The 19,840-nt window shown below is 46.5% G+C and overlaps 1 protein-coding gene and 1 non-coding gene across 2 annotated transcripts; one reads left to right on the top strand and one right to left on the bottom strand.

Moving 5' to 3' along the window:
- Window positions 1-307: 307 nt before the first annotated feature.
- Window positions 308-3,790, top strand: LOC119337066. Its single transcript, XM_037609177.1, has 2 exons — window positions 308-2,958; window positions 3,148-3,790. Exons 1-2 carry the CDS (start codon window positions 1,802-1,804, stop codon window positions 3,233-3,235), a joined length of 1,245 nt encoding a protein of 414 aa, XP_037465074.1. The 5' UTR covers window positions 308-1,801; the 3' UTR covers window positions 3,236-3,790.
- LOC119342348 lies at window positions 2,161-2,271 on the bottom strand. The gene has a single exon (XR_005165548.1). It is a non-coding gene; the product is annotated as a small nucleolar RNA R71 (small nucleolar RNA).
- Window positions 3,791-19,840: the final 16,050 nt, after the last annotated feature.

Here is a 19,840-nt window from a genome sequence, read left to right as displayed (position 1 = left end):
TATTGCTTGATAATCATAAAAAGGTCATTTACTAGTCTTTGGTCTATCTTGCAGAAACGTGCGCAAAGGCACCAATAATCGTCAAGATTCTGTCTAGGTGGTTATCGAGAAGAGTGAAGAAAAGAAGAGAAGGAAGAAGATACTTGAGTGAGATGAAAAGAAGTAACCAGGGGGCTTGCTAAAGAAGTGAGAGGACCTTCTTGTGAAGAAAGAAGAGAAGGAGGAGGGCTAACGTGTAAAGTTTGCAGATCAGGGAGGGGATCAAAATCCCTAGATCAGCTCCATTCCGCATCGGGCCTGGCACACATCTCTCTCCCTCATCCTTCCTTCTCCACCTCCGGCCGCCGCCATGGCCAGGCCGGCGTGGTGGTGCGCCAGCAGCCTCCATCTACTACACCAACAGCACCCAGTACCACCATCACCTCCATCCACCAGCGCCACACCACCCATCCACCTCTCCCTGCTGCTTCCCCTTGCCACTCACACCCTGGAATAGCCATTGGGGTCGCCGGCGACTGATCCCCCACGCGCCACCAACTGCTGCTGCTTTCTCCCACGCCCCTGCTGCTGCTCCTCTCTCTGCTTCTCCTACTCTGCTTCCCCTAAAGTTGTTGCTGCTCTTCATCTCCTGTGCCCCCTGCTGCTCTTCCTTGCCGAAGCTCTTCTTTGAACCTCTCCTCCTCCCAACGTCCCCCTGCTGCTCCTTCCCCTTCACTTCCTGCTGCCGCTCCCCAACTTCTCTTGCTGCTCCTTCTCTTTGTACCTCTGCTACTGCTTCTTCTTTGCCTACCTCGCTGCTTCCCTGCTTCTTCTGAATCACTTTCTCCTTCTCCAACACTAGCTACTGTTCTCTCTCCCTCTCTGAAATTTCTATGTATTAGATGCGAGTGGGTTCCTGTGAAATTCGGACTTGTCCGTGTCTGGATGTATTCTGTTGATTTGCAAGAACTAGAACAATTTTTGTGCGTGTACATGTGTGTGTGTGTGTGTAATTTCTGTGAACATTTAGAATGAAGACTTGATAATTGGTAATCTGTTTTACTATTTCAATATATGTGAATTTTCTGTCAGTTAGTTTCCCATGATATTCTGATTACCTATTGTGATCAATTTGTGTTGTTTGTGCTCTCTGTCAAGTGAGTTGTTTGAACATCTTTAATTCTTAGTCCCTGTGTTAGCTATGTACGTGTGAATATATATATGCTTGTGATGTGAAGTACTTCTGGTCATGTCCCTTGATCTTAATTCTTCTCTTTCATACTAGTTGCTGAACATTTATGTGTTGGTGTCTTGTAGTTTTCCTTGTTTCTCATGTCTGCCTGTGCTGGTATTTTAGTTCCCAAAGTAAAACAAATAAAAACACCAAAAATATAGTGAGTACATTTTATTTGTCAACGATTTTCTGGAACAAACTTGCTTTACTTTTGTTTGTCTTGCAATATCACAAACCTTTTCGTCTGATCTAGCTTTAGCCGAGCACGACTGTCGTCGCCTAGTTCCTATGGAGAACACGACATCCGTAGTATGGGGCGTAAAAACCCCGCTATATTACAATTGACCATTTTGGCGCCGTTGCCGGGGACTAGCGTCGAGCGATTATGTTAGGCTATAGACTAGGTTTACTTTAGTTCCTTGTTCAATTCGTCGTGTATTTCATCTTCAGTGTTTTTCTTCTATTTTCCCCCATTGTTGCTTCGGCTTATTAGGATACTATCCTTCTGACTAGTGTTTACTGTTTATGAATTTGTGTAGGGAATCATAAATCTTTGCAGGTTGTTCTATATTTACACTTGGTTAAGATATGGCATTGCTTCGTGATCTTTGGATGCCAAGTAGTCAATGTTATATCACAGGACCGGTTTGGCCAACTATTGAGGTAGAGAATTTTGAGCTGAAGCCTGGTATTATTGCTTTGGTTCAACAACAACAGCTTGGAGGACTGCCTACTGAGGATCCCTATGAGCACTTACACCGAGTCATGGAGTATTCAGATAGAGTTAAGTACCATGGAGTTCCTCAAGATGCAATCATGTGCAGGTTGTTCACATTCTCCCTCCGCAATGATGCTCGTGCTTGGTATCGATCCTTGCCATCAAGGTCATACAGTTGGAATGAGATATCGCGAGCTTTCTTGGATAAATATTTCCCACTACACAAGCAGTCCGCAATTCGAGATGAGATCTTCAATTTCGTTCAGCGTGAAGGCGAGAGCTTGAATGATGCTTGGGAGAGATACAAAGCCTTATTCAGGAGATGTCCTAATCATGGGCTCGAGAGATGGTTAGAGCTGCAGATATTCTATAGAGGATTGACTTCGGACACTCGAGCTTATGTCGATATGGCAGCGGGTGGAGCTATTACAAACAAGACACTTGATGAAGCTTTTCTGCTGATTGAGAGCATAGCTTTCCACCAACTTCAGTGGTACAATAAGAAGCCCATGTCTGATTCATTAGTTTGCTTGCAACAAATCACTACACCTCAGCCACCAATTCTTACACAGAAGCCCGAATATCTATCTCAGTGTGACAAGATTGAGCTTGCATGGATTATCTTTGACGATGATGACACCATTCTAGTTGACACACACGCTACAGATCATATGGATACTAGTGTTGGAGACTCGGTTTTGCATTGTGATGATTCTTCCATTGATGAGCCAGAGCTGCAGTTAGTTGTTTTTGATATTGAGGAGTCACCTTTAGTTGATATTGATCATGTGCTCCTAGAGCCAGATATGGAGAAGTTCACCTTCGATGATGTTAGCCATATTGCTTCCTCAACACTTGAGCCTGAGATGGAGAGCTTCATGGTTGAGTATGGTGAGGTGGATTCAGATATCAAGGAGTCAAGCTCTATTTCACTTGTTGACATGAATCCGGTGGAAATTTCTACTACCACACCTCACTTGGTATCTTCAATGGAGGTAGTCCTGAAGCTTCTTCCTAACTATCTCAGGTATGATCTCAGCTTTCTCGACAAGATATGCCATATCATGGATACTGCCTATGCACCATGTGACTTGTTGTTGATACATGTTCCTGACTTGCTCAATAGATATACTTATATGATAGGGTACTCTATCGATGACTTAGAGGGCATTCTCTCTGTCACTTGTATTGGCTTGGTTGTTGAGTGTTCTTTCAGGTTGATGCTTGTGTACCATTTACTGCGAGTTGACCGAGTTCGAGATGACATTCCCTGGGATCCTGGTGGACTCAGAGCATGGGGATGAGGAGAAGCAAGGGGGCACACACGAGGAAGGGAGAGTCTGGAGCAGGCATGAGGATAGAGAAGCAAAAGGAGAGGAGCTGCAGTTGGTGAGGTGATTGAGTGAGTGCTACATCATCAAAGCCCGGTGAGCTGTTTCATGACCCATTCCGAGTATATCATCCATTGATACATGCTGAAATCAAATGTTATTTAGGTTGCTTAAGCCATTTCTTAAATGTCTTCCCACTGAATTTTACCTTTGACATATGATGCTTGATGTGAATATGTGAACTGAATCATGAATGCCTTGTAAACTAGTGATCTACATACTGCTTGTTTTGCTGAAACTAGTGAAAGTTATTAGTTTTGAGTGCTCAAATCCCTAGTACACTAGAAAACTTAATCATTTTCTGCTTTTACCTCGATACACCTAGATCATTAAGATTCAGATGCTGAGTTTGTGCCTAATGTGTTCCCATTGAGAGCAATCACCTAACCAATATGGATTAGTATGCTATGTTCCCTGGATCGGTAGCATGTGAACCAGACATGGAGAAGTGATGATTCCTATTTTTGTGCTTATGCGTTGTTCATTTAAGATAAGTAATAATGAATAAATAAGTCTGAATACCTACAGTAGCATGTCATGTTCCTGGGATCGGTGGCATGTGAAATTGGGTTAGCTTGGGTAGTAATTAATAATAAAAAAATGTAATTGTCGAACCAGGTGTATACCATGTTCTCGGGATTGGTGGTATGTTCCTTTGGGGAGACAAACAAAAAAAACTAAATAATTGGTCGATCCAGGTGTATACCATGTTCTCGGGATCGGTGGTATGTTCCTTTGGTGAGATTGATAAAATATTATCATTGCTTTACTTCTGTAAATAAGAGATTTGATCACAAGTTTATGTTCTTTTTTGTGCTCGGGATCATGCTCTCTTTAGGAACCTTTGGCACAATCATCATTTGAACTTGTTGATCCACTTTTATCATTGTAAAAGTTTAAAATGATTGAGTCTACTAGTATCCTATTGCTTTGTAGCACTCTTGACCATTAATTTGCACTAGTTAAGTCCAAAGCATGCATTGTTTAGAGATCTACTTCACTTGGCATTCTCTAGTCAGCTCACTGTTCACTGTCTAGCTCTTGCCATATGCCTTTACTTGAGGACAAGTAAAGATTTAAGTGTGGGGGAACTTGATAAGTATATTTCACATATATAATTTTGGTACTCAAATGTAGCATCTATCATGATATATCCGTCCATTCTTGCCATGATTGATTGAATATTGCTTGATAATCATAAAAAAGATCATTTACTAGTCTTTGGTCTATCTTGCAGAAACGTGCGCAAAGGCACCAATAATCGTCAAGATTTTGTCTAGGTGGTTATCGAGAAGAGTGAAGAAAAGAAGAGAAGGAAGAAGATACTTGAGTGAGATGAAAAGAAGTAACCAGGGGGCTTGCTAAAGAAGTGAGAGGACCTTCTTGTGAAGAAAGAAGAGAAGGAGGAGGGCTAATGTGTAAAGTTTGTAGATCAGGGAGGGGATCAAAATCCCTAGATCGGCTCCATTCCCCATCGGGCCTGGCACACATCTCTCTCCCTCATCCCTCCTTCTCCACGTCCAGCCGCCGCCACGGCCAGGCCGGCGTGGTGGTGCGCCAGCAGCCTCCATCTACTACACCAACAGCAGCCAGTACCACCATCACCTCCATCCACCAGCACCACACCACCCATCCACCTCTCCCTGCTGCTTCCCCTTGCCACTCACACCATGGACCAGCCATTGGGGTCGCCGGCGTCTGATCCCCCGCGCGCCTCCAACTGCTGCTGCTTTCTCCCACGCCCCTGCTGCTGCTCCTCTCTCTGCTTCTCCTACTCTGCTTCCCCTAAAGTTGTTGCTGCTCTTCATCTCCTGCGCCCCCTACTGCTCTTCCTTGCTGAAGCTCTTCTCTGAACCTCTCCTCCTCCCAACGTCCCCCTGCTGCTCCTTCCCCTTCACTTCCTGCTGCCGCTCCCCAACTTCTCTGGCTGCTCCTTCTCTTTGTACCTCTGCTGCTGCTTCTTCTTTGCCTACCTTGCTGCTTCCCTGCTTCTTCTGAATCACTTTCTCCTTCTCCAACACTTGCTACTGTTCTCTCTCCCTCTCTGAAATTTCTATGTATTAGATGTGAGTGGGTTCCTGTGAAATTCGGACTTGTCCTTGTCTGGATGTATTCTATTGATTTGCAAGAACTAGAACAATTTTTGTGCGTGTACATGTGTGTGTGTGTGTAATTTATGTGAACATTTAGAATGAAGACTTGATAATTGGTAATCTGTTTTACTATTTCAATATATGTGAATTTTCTGTCAGTTAGTTTCCCATGATATTCTGATTACCTATTGTGATCAATTTGTGTTGTTTGTGCTCTCTGTCAAGTGAGTTGTTTGAACATCTTTAATTATTAGTCCCTGTGTTAGCTATGTACGTGTGAATATATATATGCTTGTGATGTGAAGTACTTCTGGTCATGTCCCTTGATCTTAATTCTTCTCTTTCATACTAGTTGCTGAACATTTATGTGTTGGTGTCTTGTAGTTTTCCTTGTTTCTCATGTCTGCCTGTGCTGGTATTTTAGTTCCCAAAGTAAAACAAATAAAAACACCAAAAATATAGTGAGTACATTTTATTTGTCAATGATTTTCTGGAACAAACTTGCTTTACTTTTGTTTGTCTTGCAATATCAAAAACCTTTTCGTCTGATCTAGCTTTAGCCGAGCACGACTGTCGTCGCCTAGTCCCTGTGGAGAACACGACATCCGTAGTATGGGGCGTAAAAACCCCGCTATATTACAATTGATCATTAAGTAATCGGAGAAGCCTCCCCCAAGCTTGTGGGACACTGTCTTCTTTGATTTGCACAAAATTGTATATTTTCCGCAAGACAGCTTGTTTCTTATGAGCAGGGAAATATATAGCAGAGAAGTAATAAATCATATGCTAGGGACTATGCACACAACCAAGAGCAAGAGAATTAAACTAAGTTTTAGCATCCCTTTAATGAGAATGGGAATATCTGAAGGATATAATAATAGCGAGACTTCTCATCATTGGTAAACAGGGTGGCTATATCATTTAACTTGGTAAGATGTGCCACAACAGTTTCAGATTCATAGCCATAAAAACGATCAGATTCAACCAAAGTAATTATTTCAGGATCAACAGAGAATTCATAATCCTTATCAGTAACAAAGATATGTGAAGTAGCAAAAGCGGGGCCAGGTTTCATTCTAGCATTAAGAGATTGCTGCTTCTATTTGGCTAATAACTTCTTAAGATCATATCTATCATTGCAAGCAAAAATAGCTCAAGAAGCTTCTTCATCCATAACATAACCCTCAGGAACAACATGCAATTCATACTTAGGGCGAGAACCTTCATCATCACTATCATCAATAATTTCATTCTCTCTAACCCTAGCAATTTGTTCATCAAGATATTCACCTAATGGCACATTAGTATCAATCATAGAAGTAGTTTCATTATAAGTATCATGCATAGCAGAAGTGGCATCATCAATAACATGCGACATATCAGAATTCATAGCGGTAGCAGGTTTAGGTGTCACAAGCTTACTCAAAACAGAAGGAGAATCTAGTGCAGAGCTAGATGGCAGTTCCTTACCTCCCCTCGTAGTTGAGAGAAAAATCTTAGTTCTTTCATCTTTCAAGTTCCTCATAGTGATTAGCAGATATAAATCCCAAGTGACTCAAAGAATAGAGCTATGCTCCCCGGCAACGGCGCCAGAAATTAGTCTTGATAACCCACAAGTGTAGGAGATCACAACAGCTTTCGAGGGTAAAGTATTCAACCCAAATTTATTGATTCGACACAATGGGTGTCAGTGTCAAAACTGGCGGATCTCGGGTAGGGGGTCCCGAACTGTGCGTCTAAGGCTAATGGTAACAGGAGATTGGGGACACGATGTTTACCCAGGTTCGGGCCCTCTCGATGGAGGTAATACCCTACTTCTTGCTTGATTGATCTTGATGATATGAGTATTACAAGAGTTGATCTACCACGAGATCGTAGAGGCTAAACCCTAGAAGCTAGCCTATGGTTATGATTGTTGTTGTCCTATGGACTAAACCCTCCGGTTTATATAGATACCGGAGGGGTCTAGGGTTACACAGAGTTGGTTACAGAGAAGGAGATCTACATATCCGAATCGCCAAGCTTGCCTCCCACGCAAAGGAGAGTCCCATCCGGACACGGGACAAAGTCTTCAATCTTGTATCTTTATAGTCCAAAAGTCTGGCCAAAGTATATAGTCTGGCTGTCCGGATACCCCCTAATCTAGGACTCCCTCAGTAGCCCCTGAACCAGGCTTCAATGATGATAAGTCCAGCGCGCAGATTGTCTTCGGCATTGCAAGGCAGGTTCCTCCTCCGAATACTCCATAGAAGATTTTGAACACGAGTATCGTGTCCGGCTCTGCAAAACAAATTCTACATACCACCGTAGAGAGAACAATATTCCACAAATCAAATCTGCTGACAACTTTTGTAGAGTGACATCACACCATGGCCCGGTCATTATTCAAACCGTTTTGCCCAACCAGCTACTGCACACATTGTGAGGTGGTTTCCTTGGCACATCTTGTCGAAGCAGAGATCGTGTCCCCTTATTGCGGGATTCCCAGCAATACGGGTGTGGGTAACCCAACCGCACCACCAATCGCGGTGAGTGCGGAACGAGTAATTTTGACAGGCAAGTGGGGAGGCGCACATTTTTTCACCGCCTTTATAAAGGGATAAGGATTTCCCGTTTTCACCCACGCCATCTTCCTCCTTTGCTCATCCATTCTCGCACTCTCGAGCCCCAGTGCCCAAGTTCTCACCTTCTTGGTAGGACCATTCGCAGCATGTCCGAAGCGGGAGGCAAGTGGAAGGCCTTCTCCGTCACAGAGGATGACATTACCAAGCTTCGGGCGGCCGGATACCTGGCCGAAAACATCGCGCACAGGCTTCCAGCGGAGGGACAGATCACCCCCACCCCAAAGTCTCGGGAGAGAGTAGTATTCCTCCCTCATTTCATCCGCGGACTAGGATTTCCACTCCACCCGTTCGTCCGCGGGCTCATGTATTACTATGGGCTAGATTTTCATGATCTAGCCCCAAATTTTATCCTCAACATCTCGATGTTCATCCTCGTGCGCGAGGCGTTCCTCCGCATCAAGGCCCACTTCGTCCTATGGCTGCAGATCTTCTGCGTGAAGCCGAAGATCGTGAGCGACCAGCAGGCGGAGTGCGGAGGCGCCATGGTGGGCAAAATGCCCAACGTTACATGGCTTGACGACTCCTTCGTGGAGACCGTGAAAGGGTGGCAATCAGGGTGGTTCTACATCACCGAGCCGCGCGACGCCAATTGGGCGACGAACCCCAAATTCCGATCCGGAATCCCCATGCGGCTCACCTCTTGGGAAAAGAAGGGCCTGGCCTGGGGCGAACCTGCAGAGCTGACCGGACTCGAGACCTGCATCAAAAGTATGAGGGACAAGAAGATTAAGCTTGTCAACATGGTCCAGGTCATGCTCGTCCGCCGAATCCTCCCGTGTCAAAGACGGGCATTCAATATGTGGGAGTTCGATCCGGACGAACACCAGATGCTGCATGAGCTCTTCGACACGACGCATAAGGACGTCTGGAAGGTGTTGTTCAAGACCAAAGTTCCTCCACCCACTTCCAAGGATCACGGACTCAGCGCAAAGCGCCCTGCCAATACGGTAAGTCCTCTGAGTATCACATGATGTATCTTTCCCAATGTATTCGTGAGAGGATTTTAAGTCATCATGCTGACCAAACAGGATTACGTGGATACGGTGGAGCGGATCAACTGTCCAGCTCCGCTACCTGAAGATCCAGCAACCGCACTCCTGACGGAGATGCTGGTTCTAGCGCCTTACAAGGTGCCGGAGAAGAAGGCCGAGAAGAAGGCCACGGGGACCAGGAAGGGTCTCCGATGCAAGGCTGCACCGGACGCCTCGTCCGAAGACGATGAGGCGCACTCCTCCCACGAAGACGAGGGGGAGGAGAAGAAAAGGAAGACCACCCCTTCTGGGGAGGCCAAAGGGTCCAGGAAGACGGCCGCGGGGACCAGGAAGGGTCTCCGGCTCAAGGCCGTAATAGACTCGTCGTCCGAGGATGGCGAGGCAGCTTCCTCCCACGGAGACGGGGGGAAACATGAAGAAATTCCCCCTCCCCGCATTGGGGAGGAGAAGAAGAGGAAGGCCGCCCCACTCGGGGAGGCTAGGACGCCGAAGAAGGGAAAGGCATCCCTTCCAGATCACTCCACCGCTGCCGCCTACAGCTAGGAGGAGTGGCTACCCAGGGGCAAGCCCCGAGCGAGGTCGTAAGTATCCGCACTCTGTAATACTTTTCGTGCGACTTTAACTTCATAGTTTGTAATAGCGTCGAACACGTACATGCAGTCCCGCCGGGTCCAATCTCGGGGTGTCCTCTTCGGATGGGTCCTTGAGTGAATCAAAGATGAATACCGATTCACTCCCGACGGCCACCTCCCCACGACCCGCGGACGACACCGAGGTGTTGTCCTAAAGGATACCGGGGCTGGGGGCGACGGTTCTGGAGATGCCCCAAGGCGAAATCCCAGACGCCGGGTGCATGGGGGGCAAGATCCCCATGGATTACGTGGGCGGGGGCCACAACAAGTCTGGCTCCCAGCCGGTTACCGCGCCGAAGCCTCCAAAGGCTCCAGATTCGGGTAGGCAGCCCCTTGCTAAGGAGAGCGAGTCGGCCCTACCGATGCCCTCCGTCTAGCCGAAGACATCGGAGAATCTGCTGGAAGTGCTTCGTGGTGCTTCCATTGACGACGAGCACCGTACTCTTATGAGTATGGTAATTGAGAAGGTTTGGTCCGCCAAAGGCGGGTTGACCGAAGCCTGCACCAGCCTACTAACAGGCTTTGAGGTAAGTAATGAAAGAGTGTGAGACAATATCACCCAATAGACAATAGCCCCTGATACTCTGTTTGGTGTTCGGAAAGAAAAGCCAAACGGAGGGTGAACTAAAAACCACAGGAGTCTGACAGTACTTGTCTATGTTAATAAGCAGGTGTTGCTGCTGGCCGCCGTTGCTCGCACAGCTAAGGTCACCGGACTCAGGCGGGACCTGCGACAGGCCGAAGAAGAGCTCGGCCTCATGAAGAGGCAGCTCGAGGAGAACAAAGGTAAGTGATACCCCGTCCATGTGTCATGAAGAGGAGAAAAATTGGTGATGCTAACAAAAAGCATCATGATTTTTAATAGGGGCCATGACCGAAGTGGTGGCCCTGAAGAAAGCGTTGTCCGAGGCCGAAGCCAAGGCGGCCACGGAGCGCACCGAGCGTGAAAAGCAAGATGCTCGGGTGGGAGAGGTACAACAAGAGCTCCAGGAGTTCGACAAGAAGTTCAAGTCCTTGGAGCATGACTTCAAGACGCAAGCGTCCGAGCTTGCCAAAGCCCTCAAGAGCGCGAAAGATGCCAAGGCCGAAGCCCACAGGGCCCTCTAGGAAATCCAGGCGGCCAAGAAGATAGCGGCGGGTAAGGCATTCACTATGCAGAGCAAGCATGTGGAGGAGACATTTCTTCTACTTAACTGAATTCGGAGCTCTCCAGGGGCATTCGCAGATCTACCACGTAGCATATCGGATGCCACAGAGTTCTACCGTGCCGAAGAAGGGAGCTCAATAGAGAAGTTGTTTTGGTCCCATTATGCCGGAGCCGAACACCCGATGCCCTTGAGTGACCAACTGAAGCAATTCGTCGAACTCCACAAGGATGTGGCCTTGTGAGCCTTTGCCTGACATCTACTTTGGCCTTATAAAGCGGATGGTAAATGCATGCCCGCGGCTTGAGGTTATCAAGCTATCCGTCTACATTGAGGGTGCCCGTCGAGCCTTTGCCCGCGCAAAGATGCATTGGGCCAAACTGGATGCTGAGAAGCTGGTGAAGGATGGACCACCTGAGGGTAAGCAGCATCGCTACCCCGAAAAATATTATGATGGCATTATGAAAGGCGCTCGCCTTGTGGCCAATGAATGTACCAAGGACATAATCTTTGAGTGAATGTACTCATGTCATTTTTGTAAATAGGAAAATGAGTTTGTTTGCGCTTATATGACGCTTTTTTGATTTAAAATATTACCTTCTGCGCAGCTGTTTATAAAATTCTGAAAGTAGGCCAGTCGTCGGCTTTTGCCCCCTTGTAACTAGTACTGGGGTGTTTGTGGAAAACCCAAACACCCCTTATCCAGATTTTTGGTCCTTTAAGGAGGTGTTCAGCGTAGCGAACAAGGCAATCAGACTATGCGGCTTTATAACTCTCACTTAGCCATAGAAGTCTACAATTTTAAATTTTGGCGAAGCCCCTAATATTCGGAAAGCCGAATCGGGGCGCTATACATGCCTAAATTGGACAAGGCCGATTCCTCGCCAGAAGCGGCAAAAATCTTTAAGGATTTTGAACCTCTTGAACAGCGACCAGTTCTCACCGCATCATGACAGTCAGTTTTAGACTTTCTCTACTGAGGTGCTCGTCCGGAAGAATCGGGACACAATCGCAGTAGTTCTCCCTGCACTACCTTAGCCAATATAACGGACCGTAAGGTACCAAAACAAGGGAGCCGGGCTAACCCAACTATTGACCCAAGACATGATTTGGAGCTGATGCATATAATGCTATAAGTTCGGGGTGCCGCACTGTCTAAAGTGTTCGGACTTATCTTGCCGTATTATGGGGCACCATAAAAAGCCCTTGGCAAACTGGACATACCGAAGTGTACGGATGCAATAAACATTCAAGGGAAAACATGAAGATAGAAATAACAAGCTGACGATGTATGTTGTTTCCTGATGTTATTTAAAAAATACGTCAAAGCGTATGTGTACAATTAATGCGCTAAGCAGAAACGAATAGGACTATTTGACATGTCCTGTCCAAGGGTGGGCCGCATGCGGGTATGTAAAACAGGTATAACGATCATTAATCAGAGACCACCTGGGTATTCCCTCGTGCGCAAAGCCTCTTGCCTCCTTGGTTTTCCTCCTGTGATGAGTCCGATGATCAGGTTCTCTGGAGGGGCTGCCCGAAAGTAGGGTCCTGAAAAAAAGAAAAGAAAAAGGGGATGCGGGCCTCGTGGCGGTTGAACCGCACTGTGGGTCACATCGTCGTCTCGCCTCCACCTATGCCCATGGTATTTTGAGTGCGTAATTGTGTACGCATGGTACGAATACCGCCTGAATGGGGCTGGAGCGGAGGCCGGATTGCTAATCGTGCTCTTGGCGTGCCTAACGGTCCTGCCGCGGGGTGCTCCGGACTCGCTTGGCGGTGTTCGGGGTTGTCATTGCCGAATTGGCGTTTTGCCGAAGAAGGTTGCTCTGTACTTCTGCCGCGAGAGCCGCAGTATGCTCTTCCATACGGAGAGAGTGGTCTATGTTTCCATTGACTGTTATAACCCCGCGAGGTCCTGGCATCTTGAGCTTGAGGTATGCATAGTGTGGTACCGCGTTGAATCGAGCAAACGCGATTTGTCCAAGTAGTGCATGATACCCACTACGGAAAGGGACGATATAGAAGATTAACTCCTCGCTGTGGAAGTTATCCGGAGATCAGAAGACCACTTCCAGTGTTATGGAGCCCGTGCATCGGGCCTCTACCCCTGGAATTACACCTTTGAAGGTGGTTTTGGTGGGTTTGATCCTTGAGGGATTGATGCCCATCTTGCGCACTGTGTCCTGATAAAGTAGGTTCAGGCTACTGCCACCATCCATAAGGACTCGCGTGAGGTGGAATTTGTCGATGATAGGGTCAAGGACCAATGCGACTGAACCAACATGATGGATGCTGCTAGGATGGTCCCGGTGATCGAAAGTGATCGGACAGGATGACCATGGGTTGAACTTTGGGGCGACTGGCTCCATCGCATAGACGTCCCTTAGTGCACGCTTTCGTTCCCGTTTGGGAATATGGGCGGCGTAGATCATGTTTACCGTTTTCACCTGGGGGGAATTTCTTCTGTCCCCCCGTGTTCGGACGCCGGTGCTCCTTGTCATCATCGCTGTGCAGCCCCTTGTCCTTGCTTTCGGCATTTAACTTGCCGGCCCGTTTGAACACCCAGCAATCTCTGTTAGTGTGGTTGGCTGGTTTCTCAGGGGTGCCGTGAATTTGACACGAGCGGTCAAGTATGCGGTCCACACTGGACGACCCCGGATTGTTCCTTTTGAACGCCTTTTTCCGCTGATCGGATTTTGAGCCGCTGAATCCGACATTGACTGTTGTGTCTTCGGTGTTGTTGCCATTGTTATGACGCTTGTGTCTATTGCATCATGGCTTGCCGTTACTGTCGCAGACATCTGAAGTGCCGGAGCTTCTTGGCATGGTGCTACTACAAGCCAGCCAGCTGTCCTCGCCCGCGCAAAAGCGGGTCATGAGTGTCATGAGGGCCGCCATGGACTTCGGTTTTTCTTGGCCGAGGTGTCGGGCGAGCCACTCATCGCAGATATTATGCTTAAAGGCCGCCAGGGCTTCGGCATCCGGATAGTCGACAATTTGGTTCTTTTTAGTTAGGAACCGACTCCAGAATTTCCTGGATGACTCTCCGGGCTGTTGGGTAATGTGACTTAAGTCATCAGCATCCAGTGGTCGCACGTAGGTGCCTTGGAAGTTGTCGAGGAACACATCCTCTAGGTTTTCCCAACGGCCGATGGAGTTTGCCGGCAGGCTATTCAGCCAGTGTCAGGCCGGTCCTTTGAGTTTAAGGGGAAGATACTTGATGGCGCTTAGGTCATCACCGCGTGCCATGTGGATGTGGAGAAGGAAGTCTTCGATCCACACCGCAGGGTCTGTTGTGCCATCGTATGATTCGATGTTTACGGGTTTAAACCCTTCTACGAATTCGTGATCCATTACTTCATCAGTGAATTAGAGGGGGTGTGCGGGACCTCTGTGCCGGGCTATGTCGCTACGCAGTGCGACTATGTCTGGCCGGTTATGTTTGACCTGACCGGACTTGTTGGTAGTGTATCCGGCTTGACGGTCATCGTCAAATGTTGGGGCGCGCCCCCGTGATCCGTAGATCGATCTTGGCTGTCCTGCTTTGTTTTCCAATAGATTTCACAGGTCCTGCATATTGCCCCGGGCCGTAGTGAACTGGCGTGGGGGTGCGGGCTAGTATTCGGTCTGATATGCCGTTTTATCCCGTCTTGTGCTGGTAGTGTAGGCTCTACGGCCTCCTCCTCTAGTTGAGGTAGCAACTTGTGCTTTGGGTAACCTTTGGTGGGCGCTCGAGTCCGTATTCCTCGGCCGCAAGGACCTCGGTCCATATGTCTGCGAGCAGATCTTGATCAGCTTGGAGCTGCTGCTGCTTCTTTTTCATGCTTCTTGCAATGGCTATAAGCCGGCGCTTAAAGCGCTCCTGCTCTATGGGATCCTCCGGTACGCTGAATTCATTGTCGCCGAGGCTCACCTCGTCTTCGGGGGGAGGCATATAGTTGTCATCCTCCAAGTATCCGTCTGTCGCCTGTTCATCTGGGCTGACCTGCCCGTGTTCCTGGTCGGCCTGCTCGAAGGTAGGCTGATCAGGATTGTATTCCTCTTCGGCACCATCTGGATTGTTTTCTTCTCCTGTGCCGGTATTGCTGTGGCGGGGCTTAGAGCGACACCGATGACGCCCATGCTTTGGTTTCTTCCCTAAGGGGTTATCTTCTGTTGCCTCATCGCCATTGTTTTCTTTGGGGGTGTCCACCATATATATATCATATGAAGAGGTGGCTGTCCAGTGCCCTGTGGGCGGTGGTTCCTTTCGTCTCCTGCATCGTCGTCTATACCGTCGATGTCTTCGGAGTCAAAGTCAAGCACATCGGTCAAATCATCGACCGTGGCTATGAAGTGGGTGGTGGGTTGGTAACGAATTTCTTCGTCGCCTGCTTCCCACTCGAGCCGGACATAGTTCGGTCAGGAATCTCCTGACAGAGAGAGAGACCTTAATGAATTTAGCACATCTCCAAGGGGGGAGTGCTGGAAGATATCCGCGGCAGTGAACTCCATTACTGGAGCCCAATCAGACTCGATGGGCCCGGGCGCGCGTGGTTCGGAACCCACATCCGGACACAAGTCCGGGGGTCCGGTGACGCAGATTCCCTTAACGGCAGAATCTATGTTCGGCTCTACCGCCGAAGAGTATGCGGCCTCCGTGGTGGGGTCCATCCACCCGTCCTCGGACGACGCGATCTGCCCCGGATTTAGGTCAGGAGCAGCTGCGGGGGCGATATCCCGAATACTGTCCGACAACAGATTTAAGTCATGCTCGTCGTGACTGTTCGGCGCTCCTAATGTAGGCCCGAATCCGTCGAAGATCAAGTCTCTGCGGATATCGGCCGTGTAATTCAAGTTTCTGAACCTGACTTGATGGCTAGGGGCGTAGCTGTCGATCTGCTCCAGATGGCCAAGCGAGTTGCCCGCAGTGCGAAGCCGCCGAACACGAAGATATGTCCGGGGAGAAAAGTCTCACCCTAGACTGCGTTGTTGAAGGTTGAGGGAGCCATCGAGCCTTACAGCGACGACACAGAGGAACTCTCAATGAAAGCACCAATGTCGGTGTCAAAACCGGCGGATCTTGGGTAGGGGGTCCCGAGCTGTGCGTCTAAGGCTAATGGTAACAGGAGACTAGGGACACGATGTTTACCCAGGTTCGGGCCCTCTCGATGGAGGTAATACCCTACTTCCTGCTTGATTGATATTGATGATATGAGTATTACAAGAGTTGATCTACCACGAGATCGTAGAGGCTAAACCCTAGAAGCTAGCCTATGGTTATGATTGTTGTTGTCCTATGGACTAAACCCTCCGGTTTATATAGACACCGGAGGGGGCTAGGGTTACACAGAGTCGGTTACAGAGAAGGAGATCTACATATCCGAATCGCCAAGCTTGCCTTCCACGCAAAGGAGAGTCCCATCCGGACACGAGGAGAAGTCTTCAATCTTGTATCTTTATAGTCCAACAGTCCGACCAAAGTATATAGTCCGGCTGTCCGGATACCCCCTAATCCAGGACTCCCTCAAGGAGAGCCAAATAATATTCTTAAGTATTAATAGTTGAGTTATCAATTCAACCACACCTGGATAACTTAGTATCTATAGCAAAGTAATTAGTAGGAAAGTAGTATGATAGTAACGGTAACAATGGCAAAAGTAAAGATAGCAGTTTTGTAGTAATTATAACAGTAGCAACGGAAAAGTAAATAAGCGAAGCACAATATGTGAAAAGCTCGTAGGCATTGGATCAGTGATGGATAATTATGTTGTATGCAATTCATCATGTAATAGTTATAACATAGGTTGACACAGAACTAGCTCCAGTTCATCAATGTAATGTAGGCATGTATTCCGAATATAGTCATACGTGCTTATGGAAAAGAACTTGCATGACATCTTTTGTCCTACCCTCCCGTGGCAGTCGGGTCCTAATGGAAACTAAGGATATTAAGGCCTCCTTTTAATAGAGAACTGGACCAAAGCATTAGCACTAAGTGAATACATGAACTCCTCAAACTACGGTCATCACCGAGAAGTATCCCGATTATTGTCACTTCGGGGTTGTCGGATCATAACACATAATAGGTGACTATAGACTTGCAAGATAGGATCAAGAACTCACATATATTCATGAAAACATAATAGGTTCAGATCTGAAATCATGGCACTCGGGCCCTAGGAGAGGCATTAAGCATAGCAAAGTCATAGCAACATCAATCTCAGAACATAGTGGATACTAGGGATCAAACCCTAACAAAACTAACTTGATTACATGGTAATTCTCATCCAACCCATCACCGTCCAGCAAGCCTATGATAGGAATTACTCATGCACGGCGGTGAGCATCATGAAATTGGTGATGGGTGATGGTTGATGATGACGAAGGCGATGAATCCCCCTCTCCGGAGCCCCGAACGGACTCCAGATCAGCCCTACTGAGAGAGATTAGGGCTTGGTGGCGGCTCTGTATCGTAAAACGCGATGAAACTTTCTCTCTGGTTTTTTCTCTGCGAAACAGAATATATAGAGTTGGAGTTGAGGTCGGTGGAGCAGCAGGGGGCCCACGAGATAGGGGGGCGCGCCCCACCCTCGTGGACAGGGTGTAGGCCCCTGGCCTTGATTCTTTCGCCAGTATTTTTTATATTTTCCAAAAGTTATCTCCGTGGATTTTCAGGTCATTCCGAGAACTTTTGTTTTCTGCACAATAAACAACACCATGGCAGTTCAGCTGAAAACAACGTCAGTCCGGGTTCGTTTCATTCAAATCATGCAAATTAGAGTCCAAAACAAGGGCAAAAGTGTTTGGAAAAGTAGATATGTTGGAGACATATCACCCATCATATTAGGACTAAATTCATAACCAAAGCAAATTACCGTGCTGTTCTAAAAGACTCTCAAAATAATATAAGTGAAGCATGAGATTTCATTAATTTGTTCAAAATAAAACCACCGCCATGCTCTAAAAAGATATAAGTGAAGTACTAGAGCAAAATTATCTAGCTCAAAAGATATAAGTGAGGAACATAGAGTATTCTAATAAATTCCGATTCATGTGTGTCTCCCCCAAAAGGTGTGTACAGCAAGGATGATTGTGTTAAACTAAAAATCAAAGACTCATATCATACAAGACGCTCCAAGCAAAACACATATAATGTGGTGAATAAAAATATAGCATCAAGTAAACTTACCAATGAACGAAGACGAAAGAGGGGATGCCTTCTGGGGCATCCCCAAGCTTAGGCTCCTGGTTCTCCTTGAATATTACCTAGGGGGGCTTGTACATCCCCAAGCTTAGGCTCTTTCCACTCCTTATTCCATAGTCCATCGAGCCTTTACCCAAAACTTGAAAACTTCACAACACAAAACTCAACAGAAAACTCGTAAGCTCCGTTAGTATAAGAAAATAAATAACCACTTAGGTACTGTTGTGAATTCATTCTAAATTCATATTGGTGCAATATATACTGTATTCCAACTCCTCTATGGTTCATACCCTCTGATACTACTCATAGATTCATCAAAATAAGCAAACAACACATAGAAAACAGAATCTGTCAAAAACAGAACAGTGTGTAGTAATCTGTAACATTCGAATACTTATGTAACTCCAAAAATTCTTAAATAAATTGGTGGACCTGAGTAATTTTTCTATTAATCATCTGCAAAAAGAGTCAACCAAAAATCACTCTCCAGTAAAAAATGGCATCTAATCTCGTGAGCGTAAAAGTTTCTGTTTTTTACAGCAAGATCGCAAAGACTTCACCCAAGTCTTCCCAAAGGTTCTACTTGGCACAAACACTAATCAAAACATTAAACCACATGATAGGAGGATGTAATATGTATGAAAAACAGGACGGAAGAGATAACCAGAACTATGATGTGTAAACTAAGAACAAGACATTTCACCAAATTAGAAGCAATGCAATGGAAGGTAGACACCATATGAAAGATGCTACAAATATCGCTCTGCCAAGTTAACAGTTTCTCGTCATAAATGGCGTTTAAACAAATGTGAAGCAGTACAAGAAATAAATCATATGCAAGATGCAAATAGCATCACACTACCATGTTAGAGGTCTCTCATCATTAGTGCCATTGCATATTCACAACATTGCATATTCACAGCTTATGATGTGTAAACTAAGGAGAAGGCATTTCAACAAATTAGAAGCAATGAAAGCTAGACACCATATGAAAGATGCAACGAATATCACTCTACCAAGTTAAAACTGTCTCGTCATAAGTGCCATTTCAACAAATTAGTAGTACAAGCTAGAAAAGAATGTGAGATGTAACCTATATCACACTCCGAAGTCAAACGTGTCTTATGATAAGTGATTGTTGCAGGTTACACAACAGTAGTAATTTGATGTAAGAACATGGTGTGATAGACAGATATTGTATGTTCTAGAAATAGGAACACGTGCCTTATTCAAGTATAATGTGTAAAGTAAGCAGATGGAATTCAACAAAATTAGAAGCAATGCAAGCTAGACATCAGACATAACATGCAACCACTTATAACAGTGCCAAGTTAGAGGGAGCGCCGGTGATGTTGCACTAGGGGAGACGTGCTCATCATAAATACAGCTTTGTTGAGTGTCTATGCATGTGTTGTCTTGGAAATCATCTTGGGGTGTGGAGGAGTAGAAACTGTAGAGGCCCTCCATTCGGAAGGAGCACCTTTATCCACTGCCTTGCTAACTTCCTTCTGCTTTATTGATTTTGAATTGTCAAGTAAAACCGACAAGAAAAAGCAATAAAATTCTCTCTTAAGAACTCATTCATGCATGATACTGACAATCACTACTTTGATGTAAGGCAAACACATGATACCAGGATGGAATATGTACGAAAAACAGGACGGCATGGCATGTTCACAACTGTTTGTGTAAACTAAGCAGAAACCATTCCAACAAATAAGAAGCAATGCAAGCTAGACACCACATGAAAGATGCAACCAATATGACTCTGCCAAGTTAAAAGTGTCCCATCATAAATAGAATTTCAACAAATTAGAAGCAGCGCATGCTATAAATCATATGA

This window comes from Triticum dicoccoides, chromosome 7B (genome assembly GCF_002162155.2).
Source record: "Triticum dicoccoides isolate Atlit2015 ecotype Zavitan chromosome 7B, WEW_v2.0, whole genome shotgun sequence".
NCBI classification, from domain to species: Eukaryota; Viridiplantae; Streptophyta; class Magnoliopsida; order Poales; family Poaceae; genus Triticum; species Triticum dicoccoides.
The sequence above is the reverse complement of the archived record's forward strand: the minus strand, read 5'-3'. Positions and strand labels throughout refer to the sequence as shown.